Genomic DNA, 21772 nt, shown 5'->3' with positions numbered 1-21772 from the left:
GATTTGCAGCCTTTGTTTTCTGGATTCGTTCTGATGTGGCTGATGGTCTTCCCAGTCCTTGCCTCACCCAGTTTTAAGTGTACATGTAATATGCTTTGGATCAAAGTGACCATGAAATGGCAGAAGTTATCATTTTTAGGAACTTGCTGAGGTGGAATAGAAATAAAGGTAGTGGATTTTAGGAATGTGAACGTAAGCTCAAAGTAAGCCTCCATGGTAAACTTGAGGTGACTCATTCGGGGAATATGGCAATCCCGCAGTGAAACTTCTTAGAGGGATCATTGTAAGTTATCTTCACTGTGGGGTAAAAGAACAGCTTGGTTAACTCTTTATTCACTTCAAAGGCTTTTTCAGCAAAACTACTTCCTTTGGGGTTTTTTGGACAGCAGTCTTTCAATACTGCCATGGTCTTTCAAATATAGACGATAGGACTGCAGAAAGTGGGAGTTATAATCCACACTGCATTAGGCAGAAACCAAAATGATGTTTTTCTCTTTTAAGGAAGTACATTGTTTTCCCAGGGGCCTACAGAAGTTTAATATAGAAATCATGCTGTTCTTATGGCTGGAGATTCAATGGGAAATGTAACTGCAACTCATTCTGTTTCCATCTAATTAGTAGTTTGTATACCTTTTAGAAAAGGTATTAGAAAAAAATTACTCCTATTGTTGAATCTGTAGATTACAATAAATATCAAGGTAGTCTTCTGATTTGTGAAATAAGAATGCATATATTGAAATGTACATATTTCTGTATTAGAACTTACTAAAATTCCAGTAAACCCAGTTTATAGTTAATTGTTCTTTAAGTTCACATAGTAAAAAAAAAAAAAAAAAAAAAAATTAAAATAAACTCTTTGTAAACAGAAAAATGGTTAATGTTTCTTATATAATTTCTACTAGCTTATGTTTGTTTCAAATTCTTATTCACCAACTAAAAATCTCTTTGTTATGGAAACTTTTGATGTTTAAAATATACTGTTTCTAATTTCTCTCTATAATGCTTTCATTTTGCCTCACACTTAAAATATTTCTTCAGAATTTGAAATGACTGTATGTATTTTATGTGATAACTAGAAAACCTGGTTGTTCCTATACGAAATGGTCTTTGCAGCCAGAAGTATAAACCTGTTGACTATAAACATCTATATGAACTTGCTGCAGTAGAAAAAATGGCATCTGCAAAAATTCAATTAAAGGTACGATTTTTATGGTATTTGTAATGTGAATGATTTTAAAATTCAGTTATATTTCTTTTCACTGCCCCAAGGAATCTGAGAATGAATAGGGGTAACAAATTGCTGTGACAGTGTTCTGCAAAAGGGGGCAAAAGATGAGAGTTTATCACAGTTAGTGTTATTGCGATTTGGACACATTAATGTCAAAGAGTGGAATTTCTTTGAATCAAAGGTGCAAAAGTATGTGTGGATTCTGCTTCCCAAAAGACAGGAAAAGTTAGTATTAGAGTGCTTTGGGGAAATTCATCCAGACTCATTACATAAACTACTCAAAATACTGGGGGTAATGAAGAACTTACAGGAATAAGTGAGAAGGGGAGGTTGATCCAGAAAGAAAGAAAACAAAATGAAACAGAAAGATAAAAAGTGAGGATTTGCAAAAGTCAAGCTGAGGTAGTTCTTGAAATGAAAATTGAAAGGGTTTTATAGCCATAAAACATAAATGTAGAGGTAGACAGTTAGAAAGGTATACATAGCTACAGTATGGCCCAAATGGTAAATAAGAAAGTAGTCTATTTAATACTAGTAAGGTTTAATGAAAACTTTACCTCTACTTTTATTAAGAATAGTGATGTATAATATGTGGGCAAAGCAGGATCACTAACAGAACTGAGGAAGAAGCAAAAGTTGGGGCTGTCAAACTGGAAGGAAGAATAAGTACCAGATTTTCTGTATCCACTCATGCAATTCCACATACTCATATTTTCTGTGAGTCTGATCTTAGAGGTATTTAATAAATCCATGCAACAGTGGATGCTACCATATGAGTTGAAAATAGCAAAACAATTTAGTGTGTTAGGAAAGGAGATAAAATTTTGGAAGCATTTTTGGCAATGATACACCCAAAGTCTTCAGCGATGTGCAAGTTAATGAGCGTACAAGGTGAAGAGAAGAATTGGTTAAACCCAAGAAAGAAAATGGAAAGTGGCGACTGGTCTGTAAATATGGGGGAGGACAGGGTGAACACTGGTAGCTCTCCAGACAGCCTCATTTCATCCTTTATGTTAGGCATATGCCAAATGTTATGACAGAGTTTTACCTTTGTAGAAAAAGGACCAAATATTAGAGAAAATGTAAAGAGAGGACTGGAAAGATTAAGATATAGCTCTGACATAGCTAACTCTAGAATACTGCATATGACCCTCATCATTATAGTACCCCCTCCCCACCCCCCCGAATAATAAAGGAAAAAATCCTCATAAGAAAACCTAAGGGAGTTTAAAATTTTCAAGTGTTTTGAGTAGTGGTATTGATTATACTTACTGATGTTAATACAATTCTATGCAACACATAAATGAAATTGGACAACTTGATACTAGAACTAACTGCAGATAAACCATTCATGTATGAATCTGTTCCAATTTGCTTAGCTTTAAAGTATCTCTAGTCAAGCAAACACAAGGATGCAGATTGGCTTTTCTTCTTTTCTTCTGCCAAAAACCTAAGCAGGACTTTGGAGCATCATCGTATTCTTGTTCTTATTCTTGTCCTTCAAAAAGTTCCCTGTCTTTATTTTAACATAATACTGAAATCAATAATGTAAATCGTTGCTTTGAAAAGAGACTTTGAAAAAATGACATTCTATTCTTACAAAACTTTATTGGTTTTATGCTTGCAAGAATGAAAATGTACTTTTTCCACAATATCAAGGAAGATTTTACTTTAAACACACAGGATGCTAGCCTGCTGATCAAGGTGTCTCTTCTTTGGGTCACATTCCAAAGCAGAACTGTTGCATGAGACCTACTTTATGTCATGTCAACTCTCAGGTGCCTTGTTTTTCTCGAACGCGGTTTACCTTCACCATTGACATAGCCAGCACATCGGATTTAGCCTGCTCTATTAGCTTAGGTTCAGTGCTGCAGAAACACAGCTCTTCTGCCTCCAGAGGTACATCTGTTTGAGAAACAGTTTAGCTCTCACATGACATGACAACTAAACTCTTAGGTCCTCCTGGACCTCAGCATGAAGCCGTTCAGGTGCTTTTGTGGTACCCTTCCGGAACTGGGGCGATTTCAGTACTTGTGGGCCTGGGCTGGCTGCTGATGCTTGGTTGCATTGCAGGTTACAGTAGGATTGACCAGCTGCTGTGTGACACCCTGCGGTTAGCAATCAGACTAGGTAGTGGGAGTTCTGAGACCTGCAGTATCAGGAAAATCATAGAGTGGCTTTGGTAGCAGCCAGACCTCATTGCGTAGAACCAGGCCGGTTAAATTGAGGTAGATTTTAAAAGATTATGTGCTTGAGTGTCTTTGTATCTTGCTTCCCTGAATGTCCTCTATGGATATGTATTGCCTGGTTTGTCAGTCTTGGTTACATACAACATTGGAGAGCTGATGAATTTGTTTGTTTATTTATTTTTAAATTTTGTGCCATTCTGAGCGGGTGGTTCTGATTTCTTCCAACATTACCTACAAACCAACAGGGAAAATATGGAATATTTTTGTGAACAAGCTCCTTAAGCAGCAAATGTATGAGACGTCTGTGGATCATCTTAGCTCTCATCCAGCTGTACGCTAAATAGTTTGTTCCTGATTTTGCAGTGGGAAAAAACCAACATTTTAATCTCAACATGTTTGTCTTGAGAAAAGAAATTCTTTGAAAACAGATTTATGAGTTTAAGTCTTTTCCACACAGCTTGTCATCATGCTGTGGCTGTTGAGCTGCAACAGAATTTGAAGTGTTGCACTTCTTGTTTTTAGTGGGACAGCCAAAACATGGATGTTCTTTTAGTACTTGTATATTGTAACTAGTTGGGGCAGCGTTGGGAGGGTGAAGGTGGTTAGGAATAAACAGGTTTTGGATTTAGATGTGGATGTCCAGAAACATTCTTTGGATTTGTGTTTTTAAAGAGCTTCCCTTTAAAAAATTGTGCTTTCTTTGAAGGATAGTATATGTCAAACTGCTAGAGCTGGCACTTCAGGACATGGTTTATTGGGCATGGTTGTGCTGGGTTGATGGTTGGATTTGATGATCTTAAGGATCTTTTCCAACCTTAGTGATTCTCTGAAATGCAGATGCACAAGAAGTCACCAACCTCTTTGGAGCACATGTTGCTGGCTCTGTATGTTTTCCATCTCAAGTTGTGTGGAAATAGTGTAAAATGTTGGTCCAGAAACACACTCCCACAAAGTGTTATCACTCTATAGCAACTGCTTTCAGTGTATAACTCTTTCACTAATTGCTACATGATTTAAAAAAAAAAAAATCAAATTCACAGAAAGAAGTGATCTCTGAAGAAATTGACACTGGTACACATTCAGCTGAAATAGTTCCTTTAGGCTGAGAAACAAAATAGAAGAGGAAAGAAATTATCAATTTGAAGCAGACCCCTCCAGCAGTAATGCCATTTAAATGCTTTTTAGAAAACTGCAAATTCAGCATAAGGATAACAGAGTTTTGTATGCTTAGCCTGTGCTAACATGGCAATTTATTGTCTCTCCAGTCTTTGGCCATTCCTCTGAACAGTTGCAATTTTGTGGATAGCCTTTGGGACGAAAGGCTACGCTGAAGAGTATAGAAGCTATGCAAAATGCAGTGACTAAAGTTTTCTTGTGTAGATGACTTAAGGGACCTGATCATCTGATGTCTTTGGCATGTATAAAATATAATTCGAAGTCTTCATTCAGACAGGATTGCGGAGTTCAAAGGGAAATTTGCTGAAGAAATATGGGATTATGGTAAAGTTCTAAAAAAAAAAAAAAATCTTTTAAATCCATGTCTAAAACCTATTTAGAAGTTCTTTGAACAGAGGTTATTAAATTAAATATATTGGTTAGCACATAACCATTTTTTTGTTCCTGTGCTGTTTCTTAAATCTTAGTAAATGGAATATACAGAGTACCAACAAGCATAACTTGTTCACACTACTATCCTGAAGGCCTTGCAACACAAAAAAGGGGTTGCTCGTGCAGCTCCCCTCTTTGTTTCTAAAATAGAAAAGCGTGATGGTGAATGAGAGAAAAAATGCATACTTTCTTTATAATATTGCTTCCTTTAATGCATGTAAGTATCGTATATCAAAAGCGCTGGCAGATATTTCTTCATGCATTGGCAGTACAAAATTCTGCTGAATTCATTCAAGCTTTAAACTAATTTTTCATCATCTGTCTTTTGGTATTTCACCTTTTCAAGTGTTTACCAACTGAGGAGGTAGTAAAATACATATGCTGAAAGCTCCACAGAGAATAGAATGTGTTCCCACCTACTACTTTTTTTGTTGCTGATTCAGGCTATCCAAATTTTGAAGTGCTGGGTTACTCCTCCATTGAGGTAGAACCAAAGAAGCAAATGGTAAATCAGTTGTTGACCATTTCAGAAAGAAAAACACAGCGCATACAGAAAACAGCTAATATTGCAGCAGTTATACGTAAATATCATTGCTGTTGTATAAAATCATTTCAAGAGCATATTAAACTTTATGTACAGATCTACTTCAATTTTGGTTCACTTTAGTTTTAGAATTGATTTGAAGACGTATGTATTTTCAAATTACTTTAAATACAGTGTTCTGTTTGATGAAGTCTGGTTTTAAGCACCTAATGGGAGTCAAGAGGAAGCTATAAGTAACTTTTTAAACATGAAAATATGTAAGCAATAAAAATAAGGAGACATTATCTTTGATTTAAAGCATTGTAACATACTGATTGAGAGCATAAAACAAGTGTGTTCAAGCTCTCATAGTGCAGTCACAGATGCAGCTTCCTGTAAACACCTTGTTTCTCATTTACAGTCACATAATCTCTCCATAGCACCCATTCCAACTTCTTACCCAAATAATACCGCGAAAGCAGGCTTGCTGCAAAAGCTTAATAGATTAGCCATATTCCAGCTGTGGTTCCTCCGTATGTGAGTGTTTAGAAACCAGGTGTATTCAACCGGATATATTAAACTTAGGTTCATTTGAGGTGTAAATGCTTCTAGTTTCAAAATTGTAGGTATTTTGTTTTAAAGTAAGATTTTAGCTTTGTTGGTGGGTGATTGAGAGGCTGTGGTTCGAGAAGTGATGGGGCTCTTGCTTACCTGTGCGTGAGTGCTGCAAAGACAAGCTCTGCAGCGTGCCTCGTTGGGAAGCGTGCCGGTGTCGCCTGCCCGGCCGGCGCCGGGAACGGAGAGCGCGCCTGCAGGGGGATTTGCTCTCCACGTGCTTACGCGTGTGAACGCGGAGGGGGCCGTGTGTGGGTTTGTCCAGCTTTCGCCAGGCAGGAAAGCTGACTAAGCATTTTAAACACAGCAGATTACTTCCACCTGAGCCAAGTGGAAACCCAGCATTTTTGACTCGGAACATCATTTCTTTCCTGTACTAGATGTGGAGTGAGATCTTTATTCATTTCTCCCTGTTAGGAACTAGGACGAGAGTTTCCAATTTTTTTTTCCTGTCTTGCTACCATTCTGCAGCGGAATAATGTATCTGCACGAAGGAAGGTCTGGGGAGGAAAAAAAAAAAAGTGGAGTGTGTGTGAGTTGTGGGAGCCTCTGGAATCAGAGGGGGTTCTGCAACTAGAGGAGGTTGGCTGGAGCAGGAGTGAGGTCAGGTGTTACGGAGGAAGGCGGTAGCAAAAAGAGAAGGAGCGGGAAAGGAGCCAATTCCGAACTGAAATGCAGCTTTGTCCTGAGTATCCACTGAGAGGCCAGAAGACCATCATGGTGGCAGGAGGATGAGAGAAAACCAACTTGTCTCAGGGGCTTCTGGCAGCCACAGATTCCTGATCCTTTTCCCTTCATTGTTGGTTGGCCAGAGTCATCTGGCTACTGCTTCATCAGCCTTTCCCTGACAGCTTTTCCTCAAGCTTAAGCTGTAAACCCATCTATCTCAAAAGGATGTATTTCTATTTTCTCTGAAGTTAGAAGCAACATTTTTGTGAAGCCCTCAGACAGTTTCAGAGCCTCTTTAATTGGATAGATTTTGAAAAAGCACTCTTTTTTAGTAATCAATTTTTGAAATTCTTTTTCTTGAAAGACACACTTTCACTCTTTCATCTTCCCACCTGTAAGAACATGTATTTTTCTTTCTCCTGCTTGTCTTCCCCCCTTTACCTCCTGGGAAATAAGGATGGGAAAGAAAAGGGGAAAGAAGAAAATGGACTGCATTTTTTTTCACTTTCTTCTCTCATTTAATTGTGATTTTTGAAATGGAATAATTTTTTTCATGAAAATTGGTTACATTTGAACCTGTTGTTCTCTAGAAAAACACAGTTTTGATAAAAGCTTTTAGGTTTACCATTCCATAGTTAAAAGTTTCCATATGAAGGCATTTGATAAAGCTATTGAACAGATTCAAAATACTTACAAGCTTTAATTTTTCCTGCAGATTAAAAACATAGAACAAGCTTCAAAAATTAAGAAAGAGCAAATGCTGCTGAAACAGCATCAGCAACTGTGGTGGCAAGAGCATAAAAGACTGAGTGAGAACAGGTAGGAGCTGAGGAATCTTAATTAGCCATTATTAAAGAAATACTTCAGTAGACAGAGATGCTGCACACCAGCACTTGATTCAAGGGACTTTGAGAGGAAAAGATTAAAATACCTGAACTGAAGGTATTTTTTTGTGCAGGGCATGAGAGTTTGTGACCTACATTGAAAGGAGTCTGTAGACAAGAAGAGAACATATAAAGGGAAGGGAGAATAGAGTGGATGTTGTTCTGCTGTTGTTGACCTCTCCATGATGATCTCATAGTTGTTTGGTTGACCTATCAACATCTGAAGAGCATGTATTTGCAGGAGTATCAGAAGTTTTCAGATACTTTTTAATTCCTTCAGAGTCTGTCTCTAGATGTGCATATTGAGTTCACACTTGTTAAAGGGAACATTAATATTGTTCTTGTCTATTAGCTTGTGTATTGTATATACAACAGATCAATGAGATCATTTTTTGTTTAGAGGGTGGCTTCCATACCACCTTCTTGTCCAAGTCCTGCACTTCATACGTTCTCAGGAAAAGAATCCCCCTTTTTACTTAATTATTAGAGTATTTGCGGCTTATCATTCTTGAAAACTTAATGAATAAGAAATTAAAGCTTCTGTAAAACTCATTCATACCTTCCAGGCAAAAAACAGAAATGGAAATAAAAACTTTTCTTGACGAAGAAAGCCATAAGCACAGCTTCTTTTTGGATATGAGGAACTTGGGTAAGAATTTTTTATTCATTTCTTGATTATTTCTTACAGGCAAAATTATCTTATTTGTTTGAGTTTTTAAATCCCTGTCTTGACAGGTTTAGATTTAGAAAGCACAGTGCTGTGTAATATTTTGTGTGTTTGAGAAAGTTTTATGTTTCGTTTGGATATAGAGCATAAATTATCAAAGGAGCGTGATACATACCAAACAAATACTGTAGTTCCTATCTGGCAACTAAAAGAGAATTTGAAATTCAGGCTGTCTGAAATGCAGCATTACCTCTCAGAAGAATCTTGTCTGAAATCTAAGATGAATCCTGTTGAGATGTTACATCAGGTTGGTATTTTAACTTTATTTTTGCAATTTATTACCACTGTATTTTTGGCATTTTAATTTATTTCTATGTAATACTTTGAGAATATAACTCACATTCAGAGTATCCAGTAACCTCTGTACTTGCCATAGTGTAAATCTGCTTCACTAAAATCTGTAAAAGCATAGCAGTGTAGAACTGGAAATCAGGCTCTTTGTTTCTAAACTAGAGTTTTCATATTATAACAAGATAAAGAAATAACAGTAACATATTTCATGAAATAGATCAAATTTGTGAAGAAGCAACAGAAAGCAATTTTGGAATTCCTTATCCTTGAAAGTCTGGCTTTGGAAAGAGAGCTTGAAGGCTATAAAACAAAGGTAAGCTTTTCCTTATAAGTTTAATTAGCAATTTTTTGAGAGAGAAAATATAATGCAGAGTAGTCTGCTGAGTAGCATGTTTCCATCACAGGCATTAGCGCATTCTTTTGAAGAGCAAAATGGACTTTTCCTTGAAGTTCCTTCAGCACTACTGTCTTTGGAATGCCCCTACCCTGATTTGAAGACTTTAGTTATCAATGAATACCGAAAGCTTGCAAGTGGGTACTGGTCTAAGCTTGAAGAGATTGATCAACAGCTAAAAGTTTTAAATAGGTAATGACGTCTGTTTCTGTATTTCTTTTGTTGGGTATAAAATAAATAACTATAATGTATATTGTAATCTGTAGATCCTGTAGTTGCCTTTGCCGTTAGAGTTGGTTCTGTTTTATGCAGAGCAGAGAATAGTTGATGCACTGCCCAGCTCTCTAGGATTAAGTAGTCGGTAACTATTTGCACAGCTGAGAGAATTGAGGCAGTCCTTTCAAAAGCTTTCATCTGAAATAATAACAGAAATGTTTTGTGGATTAAAGAACCGACAATCTGGTGTGCATCAAATGTCCTCTTCACATGCTTTTGTATGAATAGAAATTATTGTTTCTGTATGGTGATTACACTATCAAATTTATGCCAGAAAAGTACAGTCTTTCTGAGAGAGATCTAGAATGTATTTATCTATAAAGCAGATAAATAGGTCCAATCGTTTCACAAATTTTGGATTGCTGCAGTCATTCTCATCACAAAGAAATGTAGAAAATGTATGTAGCTCTGATTCAGAATAACTGAAAGGGGGAGGGATTTTTCTGTAAGTGAAAAAAATTATGAACATTTATGTTCTTTATATAAACATCTATAAATCTAACATAGCTATCTATTAATAGTATAAAGCTTAGCTTTTCTGCTAAGGCTAACTTAAGTCCGGGAGATACTGAGCTGCCGATATTGGAGCAGCCTTGACTTCTTTTTGCCATCTGCTGGTATTTTTCTGGCTTAGAACGGCATCAGGTTTTAAGAAGACTGAGAATAGGAAGGTCAATGGAATTGTTTGAAGCCTGAGTAAAAGAAACTGGGGAGAGCAGGAAAGTCCCTAAGTTTCTTTGGTAAAGCAATCACATGCTGCTTCTAAATCTCCCTCTTTTTCTACATACACCTACAGTGCAGCACTTAAATCTGCTGCCATTGCTGCTGAATTAGTTTGGGGGTGCTGAAACATGTTTAAGATGTTGGATCCCATCAAAAGTGATGTTACAATCTACTTATCTGTACAATTTATACAAAATATATTCTGAAGGTTGTTCTTCTGTCACCTGAAACCTGTATATTATTATTGTAATGTCCTAGCTATTATGACATGATACTTATTAAAAATTGTTCTGATCTTTCCCATATTTATGACATTTATTAAGCAGCAAGTGGCAAATTTACAGCAGTTCCTTTGCTGCTGTCTCTGATATTTTGCTGTAGTTGCTCTTATGGAAGAAGTTTTAACAACCTCTATGAAAAAATCTGTAACAAATACTAAACCATTAAGTATGTACAAAGTCTTTCTAGTGGTTTTAATTAAAATTATATTAAAGTTTATGATCAACACAATTTTGGTGAAAATTCATGAATTTAAATACCTCAATCCACACAGCATGTGTGCTACTGAAGAATAGACAAACGTCAATGTACACAACAGAATCTATGAAAATCTAGGACGGTATTTTCATTGATCATATGCCAGGTTGGAATTTATGTCTTAAGCTAGCTAATTTTGCACTGATAGTTAAGTAACATCAAGACTTAAAGCTATAATGCCATATTTGTGAGAGAAAAAAATTCAGTTGTAGGCATAAAAACATATGCAGTGTACTTTGAAGGAATGAAGTTATGATATCTAGGTGAGAAAAAAGAAATTAATGTAGCTGGAAGAACTGCTGGTGGTAGTGGCAGTGGCAGCAGTCTGCTCATGGACGTATGGGTAGGTTGCATAGGACAACTTGCTCAATTTGCATCAGCATATGCCAGTATTGTTAGTTGGGAATGTATGAAATCATAAATGAACCATCAGCAATTATCTTAGGCATTCTATTTAAAGCTAGATATTGGTCGTCTTTGTTTGCCTTCTGGTCTCCAAATCTTGAAGTATTTCTCATTTATGTTTCTATGATTTTTACCCACAACAATGTTAAAACTGTGTTTTCAATAACAATGCAAGACTTCGTTTTTGTAGAATTGCTTACTTCCAAGATCTGGGTTTTATAAAAGACATGACACTTTGTCACTTCTTACATTTATATTGGCTAATTTGCATGAAAATATTTTATGAGTTTGCAAAGATACAGCCTTGTGACTTAAATATTCTATATTTCATCAAGCTAACTTTGATCCAACTAACGCAGATAATACTATCAAAAATTGAGTGACAGATTTTTGACCTTGGTATGTATCCACTGCGCTCTGCTGATTAATATAGCCTTAACGAAGCCTTTGCAATTATTGCCATTGCTCTATACCCATAGATACCAAACATTCTCCTGCAATACATTTTTTTCCGCATGTAATTTGATGAGTTGCTCAGTAGAACAGTATGATTATATGATAACACGATAACTTAGGCGTTTCATCTGAGGAGTACTTCTCTGCCGTTCTTCCTCTCTCATCATATGCTTGAATGTACGGTAAAGAAACCTTAAGTTAATACTAGTCTTCTGGCATTATACATCTCCTTGTTTAACTGTTCAGACTGCCAGAAAATTTGGAAAATGTGCATAGAATTTCCAAAGAAGAAAAAAATCAGAAGAAGATAATATTCTGGTCTGCTATGTTCTTTGTATGCTTTGCAGTCCTACTAGAATGCACATTACAGTGTTTATTGCTTTTAGAAACTGAAGAAGAATTTGGGGTTTTTTCAAGCATAATACAGGATTATAATCTAAATTCACTTCTTTTACTGCTGCTAGAACACCAGTTTTTGTGTTTGGGAAATACCTGCAAACTGTGGACTTGGAACTGATGTGTGTTTTATAGCTGATGGTTCTCTAAGCACTATTAATATTTTTGCCACAATTTCCAAGGATGTCTCAATTATTTAAATAACTGAAGGATGAGTGAAGTATTGCATATTCAGCTCTGTATCCTGCGCAGAATCCTGTCGAATGAATGGCATAGTAGGACAAAGTCAAGTAAATTTAGTTCCTCTTTTCAGGCCTATTACCGAGATGTTTCTGGTACAACAATCGGCAATGACATAATTAATAGTCAGGGAGGTTAACATCTCACTTGGTGGTATTGTTGCAGGCTGTGTGCCTGCAGATTCAACAAGACAGCACTGCACCAAGTCTGCATGGCTGTTGCAACGGATATGTGGGGATTATAGGGTGGAGAGGGTAGCTTCCCTTCCGAGTTGTTTATATTCTTTAGAATGTGTAAAGCCAGGGATTAATACTGGGTAAATCTGTTTCAAAAGAAGCAGCTGCTCAGGGTTGTTGAATACAAGACAATTGTTGTGTTTCAGTTCTGAAACAAAATAAAGATTGTACTGTTTTCTATTAGAATGACACATACAAGAAAAGGAAGCACTACATTTAAAATTTGGGTCATGCATTCAGCCTTGGGAAAGTTTGTCAACATCTTGACGCTGAAGAAGCCTGATATTAGCTTAAATATGAATGTAAAATTCGTTGGCACTTTTCAAACTCATTTTAGATGATAACTTCCTTCCTGAAATTTTACAAAAGTTTAAGTAAAGTGACATCTTGAATTCAGTCAGACAGGGTATTTTGAAATTCTGCATGCGTTTGTTGGTTACGAATACACTGGGCTGGATCATGCTGCCTTTTTTTTTTTCTTTTTGTTTTCTTTGCTATTTGTCTATGAACAGCTGACAAAATCGCAGCACAGCTGACATTTTGGCATGGCTGACAAACCAAGGCATTGGCAGTTAGTTTGTCCCTACGTACAATAAACTACTTGTAGCTCTAGCTATAGCTGATTGCTCCCCAGAGTATCTTCCACAAAACTTAATTTCTCCATCTTGTTCTGGAGTAGCGTAAAGAGTCATTGTTCGCTAGCTGTTAGAGGAGTATACAAGTCGGAGGGAACCTTGAGACGTGTGAAAGACGGGAGCCAGAAATTGATGCAGCAACTGGTGCCTCCGCCCTTGAGTGCTGGGGGCAGCAGTCATCACCAGTCTGCCCTTCGGACCACAGAATCTGTAGTTTTCCCTGCTCTCAAGTTCACCGTATAATGTTTCCTGGCCAAGATGTATCTTAGTCTGCCTTACTCTTCTTGTCGACAGAAGACCTGTATTTGTTCACAAACCTGTATGGTCAGAAATATCTAAGTTAGATTGTTAGAAAAGAGAATCGTAGCTCTTAGAATTGTCTCATTACTGTCACTAAAACGACGTGTTAAAATGGCACCATACCGAGTTGTATCCAGACTCACAGAAGAGGATTACCGATTTCTGTCAGAAATTACAAGAGGTAGTTCAAAATCCAACTCATAAACTAGTAAACATTCCTTTAGGGTGGCTGGTACTCTCTCTGAGTAAAGGCTAGCAGGGTTTTATGGTGGTTCTTCTAATAAATAAATAAAATATTGGGGCTGGAAAAACAAGAATGCTAGGTGTTATCTTAAGGAAAAAAAATAGCTTTGAACTCAGTTCAACATCAGTAGGATGAGTTGCAGTGAAAGAGATTTAAATCGTAGCAAAGAATAATTAATTTGTTCATTAAAGTTATTCTTCAGAACCTATACCTCAGAATGTCAAGTTATGACACAGATTCTAAAATTAATAAATGAACTGGTTTCATAGGAAAGCTCCCTCTAGAGAAAAGGGAGGAGTTAAAATCACGAATTTCTGAGGATCAGTTGCAAGACGTTTTTCTTAGAGGCAGTAAATGTTGCAGAAATAGCGCATCTTCCAATAGCACCTCAGTGTCAAAGCTCAGGGCCTCTTGTCTTTGGCAAACTGTATCTGCTGTTCAAGTCCTGCCGCTTGAAGTTTATAAAATATTACGGCAACCTCTCCCTCTTTGAAGGCTTCCTTAGCCCCATTTCACTTTCCGGGGTACTAGTCCTTTGTTAGACATAGCATATGAAAAACCCTCAGCTCAGACATCTATATTTGCTCTCTGTCATGGGAAACTTAAGCAATCACCTATAAAGAAACACTTTCATTGCTGTTCTGCTTTTGCTGATGTAATTTCACTTTTTATGTTGTCTCCGACGTTTGCTTGGTAGCTGTCAGTCACTACAAATAAACTTTTTACAGGAGCTAATTTTTTCTCTTCCCTTTTTTGAAGTCACCTCCATTTCTTCTCATGATGGCTGGATTTAATAGCAAACAGCTGGGTCCTAGAACTATTTTGTCAGATATTTCACACAGTTTTCAAGAAAAGAGAGCAAAATTGGTGGAAAAGTGTGAGTAATATACATCAAGCTCATATAAGCTTGTAGAGGGAAAGCTGTCTCCTTCCACAACTTTATTAATTTTAGCCTACTAATGAGTCTCCAAGTCAGGATTGTTACTATAGTATTCCTAGTCCTAAATCTGTATCTGCACAAGTAGTTGGGAGCTTTTCTGTATGAGATTGCCTCTGCTGTACTGTAATACATCCCCACACAGCAAGCGTTCGAAAGCTTGCGTAAATGGGGAGGTCCATGGGCTGCGAGGTAAGGTGTGACTTCGTGATGCTTTACGTACCCTGCTCGCCGCCTCTGGGCGTGCTAACTGCGACTTGGCTGCTTGGCGTTCTTTTCATGGCAAGTCAGGTTGCTGTTGAACTCTGGTTTTTCTCGGCTATGTTTTGTGAATTATTCCAGAGCTGTCAACAAATGCAGATTGTGAACCTTTCTCTTGCGTGGAAAAGCAAAGCCTAAAGCGTCGGTGTATGCTCTTTGTCCTGGGATGTGATGCTGCTACTTGCGGACACTTCAGTCTTTTTTCAAAGTTAATTTTCTATCTGTTGCTTTCATTTTACTCCATTGATAAACAGATAAGCTACTCAAAAGCACTCCCACAGAGGCCCAGCAAAGAGTTAGTGCTTCATGTTTTCCCACAGAAAACCCTTTCCTGACTGGAATCTCTCTGTATACAATACAGACATTATTACTGCAGAGCACTCTGTTTTGATGTGTTTGTAGCACTAACAGCCATAATAATGTTATTGGAGTTTACTGAGGAGGTAGGATGTGATTTCTCCTTACCTGGCCATCTTCATCGTGATGCTGTCTGCATAAAAGGGCAAGAGTAACTTTTAACATTTATTCAAAGAAAAACAAAATACAGAAAAAGTACACATAGAGTGCAAGAAATAAGGTGTTGACTACTAGGTCTTAGTAACTGTAATGTTTCCTCATATTTGGTTTTCACTGAGTTGCCACTATTCTGATCCTGGAATAATGATTTTTTGGTTTTGTACCACTGTTTTTTAAGGAAAAATTGTGTTAAACTGGATTACACAGAAATTTTTTTTTAATGCTTGTGTTCGCTGTTCTCTCTTCAGAGATAATGCTAGATAGTATCGTAACATCGAGCTTAATATTAATGACAGATAAGCATCTCACAAAAAATCCTCTTTTTTAAATACCTATATATTTTTGCTTGCGTAAGGATAAAGTTGTACTAACGTTTCACTGAAGGCAGTGCTATTGAACACTGAGACACCACTGCTGGCTCAGGAAGCCCGAGAGCTGCAAACAGTTGGGGGCTGCAGGAATTTGGTGGGGGTAGAGTCATATGATTGCAGCCTTTTAATTTTCCCTGGGCTTTTAGTCACTTGTGAAAGCAGGTCACTGGGATAGAGAGACCTTTTGGTCTGACTCGGTGTAGCTGCTCGTAGGTTACTGCTGACAATAGAAGCCCGACATTAATCCCTTCAAGGCCAGGAGTACAGACTGAGGGTAAAATCTAATCTACCAAATCCAAATCTGTGGTACTCTGTTTTATGTTCCTTCCCTCTACTCTAATTTTCCAAAATACTTGAATGCAGGCTGATTACTACACCTCCTATTTTAAAAAATCGTGAATCTTATGCCTCGCTGATGAGTTTATGGCTGTCAGAAGTTTAAAAACAAACAGTTTGTTTTTAAACTAGATCCTCATTTAGCTACACACAGGTATTATTACCACTTCATTCATTTCGTTTTGATCATTTCTTTAGTGTTCAGTGGTAGAGGCTGATCATCTGCTTCCTTTTCCACACTGTATTTTTGGTGTGGCATGACTATTAATTAATGTAATGTATTCGCGACACCCAGTATCATTCCCCGTAAAAAGCCACGTTGGAAAAGGAACAATGCGCTCTGATGGCATGATAAATGGCCCCGTTAGAAGAGCCGTATAGGTTTGCTTCGTTTCATTAAAGTAAATCTAAATTTCTCAGCTCTGCTTCAACCCCCAGTTTACAGGTTCAAGATTGTGAGCCCACTGAAAGGTTAGGCCTTTAAAAATAAACCAGAACCAACCTCCTCCTTTTCAAAGGTTAAGTTACACTGACGCCGATTGTTTTGCATTTCTGTAGGGACACTGAATGGAAGGAAGAAGATCAGTGGGTTTTTCAGACTGTTATCAATCAGTATCCGAGTGATCTTCAGAGGAGGAGGACTTTGTACCTCGATGTGCTGCAGAGATACCTTCCTCACAAATCCAGGCATGATCTGGTCAGTTTTGTTTTAAACAAATTAATACATTTTAGATTAATTATATAAATTCTGACATAAATCGGGTAGTGAATGTTTGTATTAAAGAATGTTTAGCGAAGGTTTTTTGTTTTAAAATTTCTTAATCATAAATTTTATTCTGCACAGTGAAGAAGGGATGCCCCTGTCTTCAAAATGCATGAACCTGAAAACCTATCACTTCTTCAAAATAAGCGCTATGGAGATTTTATAGTTCCACATACTTTTACAGCCCAATTCACAACATTAGTTTGTTAGCCTTGCTTTTGCTGTACAGTTTTACAGTTATGTCGTGCTATTCTGCCTCTCTTGCTATTTTAATTTTTTATGAGGATGTATAGCATTGTCGCACTGTCTAGGAACAGTTATTTTAATTGGTCTGTGGCACGTATATAGCTGGAAGAGTGGAAAGCTATCTCCTGCTCTGAAGGAGAGGCTATTTTTATATGCATAATGCCTTTCAAATTGATTGCTGATTCCATTTACACTCCACAGTGAATAAGCACATAGCAGCTAATAGAGGAATGCATTTCAAGGCCAGAACACTTCAGGATGTCATAAGTAAAGCAGGAGTCTTTTTTTATCTCAGCATGTATTTTTAGACCATCTACTTCCCTGTGTTTGAGGGGTGCCAAGTGCACAGAAGTGACAGTGAAGTGATACTGGTAATTAGCACACTTTTGCCAAAAGTAAAGTTCTTGCGGATTTCAGAACTTTTGCCTGTGAGACCTGGGCTAAATAATTATGTGCTTTCTACAATGTAGGTATATTTTAAGCGTAGCCATTATTAACGGGTCTCCCTAATCCTTTGAAGGTTCACATAAAATTTAAAAATCATAATTCTGCATTGAATTTCTATCTGTTAGTATCTATGTTAGCGCGACAAATACAGAAATGTTAAAACAGTGCTAAGAATCTATTCTTAAAACATCTGTGTTACATTAGAATACTAACCTTAGAGCCTTCTATGCCTTCTTCCCTCTGAAGAAGAATGGATCAGCGGGCAAGCACTGAGCGCTGGATCCAGTAGCAGCTCATCACAGAGGTCTGCTTTTAGAAGTGCAGCCTCTCCATCCAGTTTCTTGCTTATGAGTGTCGTAGCTGTAGGTGCTTGCTAGCAAGGCCCCCCCAGTTAGCGGCAGTGGCAGTGTGAACGGACGCGGTGGCCTTACGCGCGTTTGCCCAAAGAGAAGCCGCAGAGGTAGTGGTACCACCTCCTTCAGCTAGGAGCTGACAGCAGTATGTGTGAGGAGTCAGCATCCCTCTGCCCCCGCCAAAAGCCTGGACATTAGCATCAGGAATGGTCCCCTTGACACCTGTGAGCAGACAGCCACTTCTAGAATCTCCTTCATCCCTGTCACTTGTATTTTTGGGGATGTAAGACAGGTCCAAGACTCTACTGCCTCAGTCTGTGCAGCCTTACCTGTTACCACTTCTGTCAGAGTCTTGAAGCTTGAACATCCTCCGGAACCTCACTGAATAAGGCCAGAGAAAGTGCATTATGGGTGTAACTGTTTCTGTTAGGTGGTGAAATTGGTGGTGGCAGTGTGCTGCCTGGCGAGATAGAAATCCATTTCCAAGTTTCCTGTTAGGAAAGAAAACGTGACGCTAATTCTCATCTGTACTGCGTTTGTACAATTACCTTCATTGGTGTTCTGCTTCTCTGTAGATCATAATTTGCTACAAAGCTTCTCATCTTGCTAAAAGTGCTCAATATCCCTGAAGGCGTATTGAAAGGACCTACTTGCATTTTATGTACCCAAGGGCAGGAAGGAACCATTGCATCTAATTTATTCATATTGCAAAAACGTAGTTCAGGAAAGAACAGTGGGACATCAGGATATTGAAGTGCCATGTGATACGGGCAAAACAGGGAAGGGCTGGAGTGGTATCACTGCTTACCAACACCGGGAAACTGCAGGATACCTGGCACCTGACAGAGTACTTTTGCGCCTTAAGTTATGGATTCCATAGGAATATCGGTGATACAATGATTAAATCAATTCTATTCAAGGTTTGCAAAAATGTCTAGAATTATTTTCTTTTCTAATGCATAGTTTTTAAACCTTTCTGAAATGCTTTACTTTTTTAGGTTGTTCATGAGAAAGCTTGGAGTCGTTACCACTTCCTTGAGAATCAGCGCAGAGTCTTGATATTAAATTGGTCTCAAGCTAGGAAAGCCTTTTTACTTAAGGCAGCGACGACAGTTGCTGAAGCCTCTGCTGCTCATGAGACAGAAGTAGTGTTGGCTAATAACAGGCAAAAGCAACAGGAGATTTGTGCTGCTCTGAAAGCAAAGGTAGGTTCAGTTATAAATCTACCACATGCAAATCTGGTTTTTACTGGTAAATTCAAAATGAAGTTACAGTGTTTCAGTAAAGAAAAACTAACTGAAGCTAGTTGTCGTAATGCTGTTTTTACTGGCCTGATTGAATTGGTTTTGTGCAGTTAGGGAAAAAAAGCAGACTATAATCTGTTGACAGAGGTTGCTGTGTTTGTGAAGCTTGACTTGCAAATGGTTTTGAAGACTCTCTGTTTCATTACCAATAAGGATCGGTGTTAGTGTTTCAACCAGCTCTTGAACTTAGTTTGTCATCTTTTTGATGAAGAATTCGATTACCTAGCACAATTTAGGCCTTGCCATGAGTTTCATACGGTGGGTGTAATCTCTGTATAAACTGCGATCACATTTACTTTGATGGTTTTTGAGCACTGTCAAAGAGTTTGAACTGTGTTTCAGTATTGGAAGAACAAGATTTGTTCTGCAGTTTGCAATATGAGAGACTGTAAGCAAGCTACAGGAGTAAAGGCTTGGCAGCATATTCCTTCGGTACCTTTGTAACATTGGCAAATCACAAAATATTTGTGTTTCTGTTTCTTCCTTAACAAAGTGGGATTGGTATCTGTACTGTCTGAGGCTTTGTTCATAATTGCTTTTAAAACTAGAATCCTCAGAAGCAGAAGCGAAACGTTCCATTCATCATCACTACCACCAATTTTTTAGATTAATGCTGGTCTCTTTTCAGAGGAGTAATGAATATGTGTCTTCCCTTCTGTTGATTTCTAAGAATGCTTTCTAAGACCTGAAAAAACTAGACCTTGTTTGCCCTTGTTTTGAAGGTTTCACAATATTCTGAAAGGTGATTTACTGTGTTAAGAGGTGAAAAAAGATAAAAATACCTGGTGTTTTTTTGGTAAGACAACTGAATAAAATGGGAGGAGCCTGGACACAAGAGGAAAGTGTTATAATGTTGATGCCTAAGGCGTTTGTAAGGGGAATCACGTTTCTGGGTGTGAAAGGCATGTTAAGATTTGTTTAAACTGCTCTCTGATTTTCCACTTGCACAGAAATTATCGTCTGAAAGCATATGTGGTGTATTATTCTCACTTCACTAACCTCTCTTCAATCTCTGTTGAAGCCTTACTTTTCAGCAAAATACTAAACACTTGATTTTGGTTTTCTACACGTAGAAAAACACAGTAAAACCTGTAATGTGATTAAAATTTTTGATGTTGATGCTGATTTTTCACTATAGTAACAATACAAAAAAACCTTCTGTTCCTGGATCCGTCTGTCATAGGAGGGTTTGCATCTAAACACTTCAGAGTTAGAAACCGTGTGGGCTTGACTAAGTGGGGAGTACCCATTTTAACTCCTGTGGCAGGCTTCCCTGGAGGCAAGTGGAGTAAGGAGCAGCTCTCCAGAGCTGGGGGGGTGTTTAATGTAGGACTCCCTTTCTGGAACTGCTGTGTGTCTCTTATCTGCACAGTTAAAGGTGGAAGAGCCATTTATTCCAGAACTGTGAATTTTTTCTTTTTTCTTTTTTCTTTTTTTTTTTTTTTTTCTTCCCCACAAAAAGTAACGAACAAGCATCTCCACAACATTCTCACGGGTGCATTGAACGTTGTCTGGAAGTTTTTCAGGTTTTGACCTCCTGTTTCCAGTAGCCTGGAACTGTTTGAAACATAAACCTATCAGGCCTGTGCTTTTCAAGAGTTCCTTTCAAAGGTTGCTTTGTTAAAATGTTGAACATTTGAACAGAAACAATTCACCTGTTTCCCAGAAAAGAGAAATTAAAAAGGTACCTTTTTTTCATTAGAAGGATATCATTGTGACCTTGTTTTGATCAGGAGTACAGCTGAAAGGGCTGGAGGGCGGAAGTTGAAATTGGGGAAGGAGCTGGCTGTTTTTCAAAGCAATTATTCTGAATGTATCCATGGGTTTTGTTTGGATTCAACAGGTGTATGCATTTGAAAACTCATACTTTACCCGGTTATAGTTCATTTTACAGACTTGTCTTTCTACATTTCTGAAGTGTGCAACTACAGAATGTCATCCTGCAGAAAGTGGCTGCGGGCAGCTATCAGGTGAAGAGTCTGCTTAGTGACTAACTCAGTCTAGGGAGTTAATTTACACTGATAAAAACCCATCCTGACAGGATGGATGAGATGGGGTACAAAGTGAATCTGTCTCAAGGGAATGAGTGTAGAGCTGGAAATCAGGGATTAGGGCTGTTCTCCCACTTTTTCTTTTTGGCCATTAATTGACTTAGTGTTTTGCATTTCAGTAAGTTTGGCGTGAGGCAATCTTACTCGTATCACTTTGCCAGAGGGAAAATGTATTTGCTATAATGATTTAGTTGCATAGTAAACTCTAGGTATGCTTGTGAAAAGTTTGCATCTTGAATGTGAGAGTTACAGATCTCCTTCATTACACCAGCAGGTTTCAGAGAACGTCATAGCATTTATATACCTATTTACATCAGCTGTAAAATGAAGTTAGGACACACGCACTGTAAGATATGTAAGCCGTTCCAGAAATGCAAAGGATTGTTAGATCCATTTTGCAGATGGAATATGCAGAAATACATTAAAATCAAAATGGATTGTTTAAGCAGCTGTTAATGATAGAGTGGGAGAAGACTAGACTGAATACAACACCTTTCATTTAACTTCCAGTCAGTAAGCCATTTAGCCTGGTTTACTTCGTTTAAAAGGGATATCTTTCTGTACATTTCTATGCTGCTTTGAGTTTGTGGCATTTTTCACAAGAGTTTTTC

At 37.8% G+C, this 21772-nt stretch overlaps 1 protein-coding gene across 1 annotated transcript in view; it reads left to right on the top strand.

The window, feature by feature from the left end:
- Positions 1 to 1076: 1076 nt before the first annotated feature.
- The window catches only part of CCDC148 (coiled-coil domain containing 148), a gene marked incomplete at its 5' end in the record, with an annotated part of 56187 nt that continues 35491 nt past the window's right edge, over positions 1077 to 21772 (top strand). Inside the window, 8 exons of the mRNA XM_010281504.1 lie at positions 1077 to 1198; positions 7548 to 7651; positions 8283 to 8365; positions 8527 to 8690; positions 8952 to 9047; positions 9139 to 9320; positions 16556 to 16694; positions 18805 to 19011. Of these exons, the coding sequence (XP_010279806.1) occupies positions 1077 to 1198; positions 7548 to 7651; positions 8283 to 8365; positions 8527 to 8690; positions 8952 to 9047; positions 9139 to 9320; positions 16556 to 16694; positions 18805 to 19011 (1097 nt within the window). The remainder of the gene's footprint in view (positions 1199 to 7547; positions 7652 to 8282; positions 8366 to 8526; positions 8691 to 8951; positions 9048 to 9138; positions 9321 to 16555; positions 16695 to 18804; positions 19012 to 21772) is intronic.

Source organism: Phaethon lepturus, unplaced genomic scaffold, assembly GCF_000687285.1.
Source record: "Phaethon lepturus isolate BGI_N335 unplaced genomic scaffold, ASM68728v1 scaffold16472, whole genome shotgun sequence".
Taxonomy (NCBI): Eukaryota; Metazoa; Chordata; class Aves; order Phaethontiformes; family Phaethontidae; genus Phaethon; species Phaethon lepturus.
Note: the sequence above shows the minus strand (reverse complement) of the source record. Positions and strands in the feature narration are given on the sequence as shown.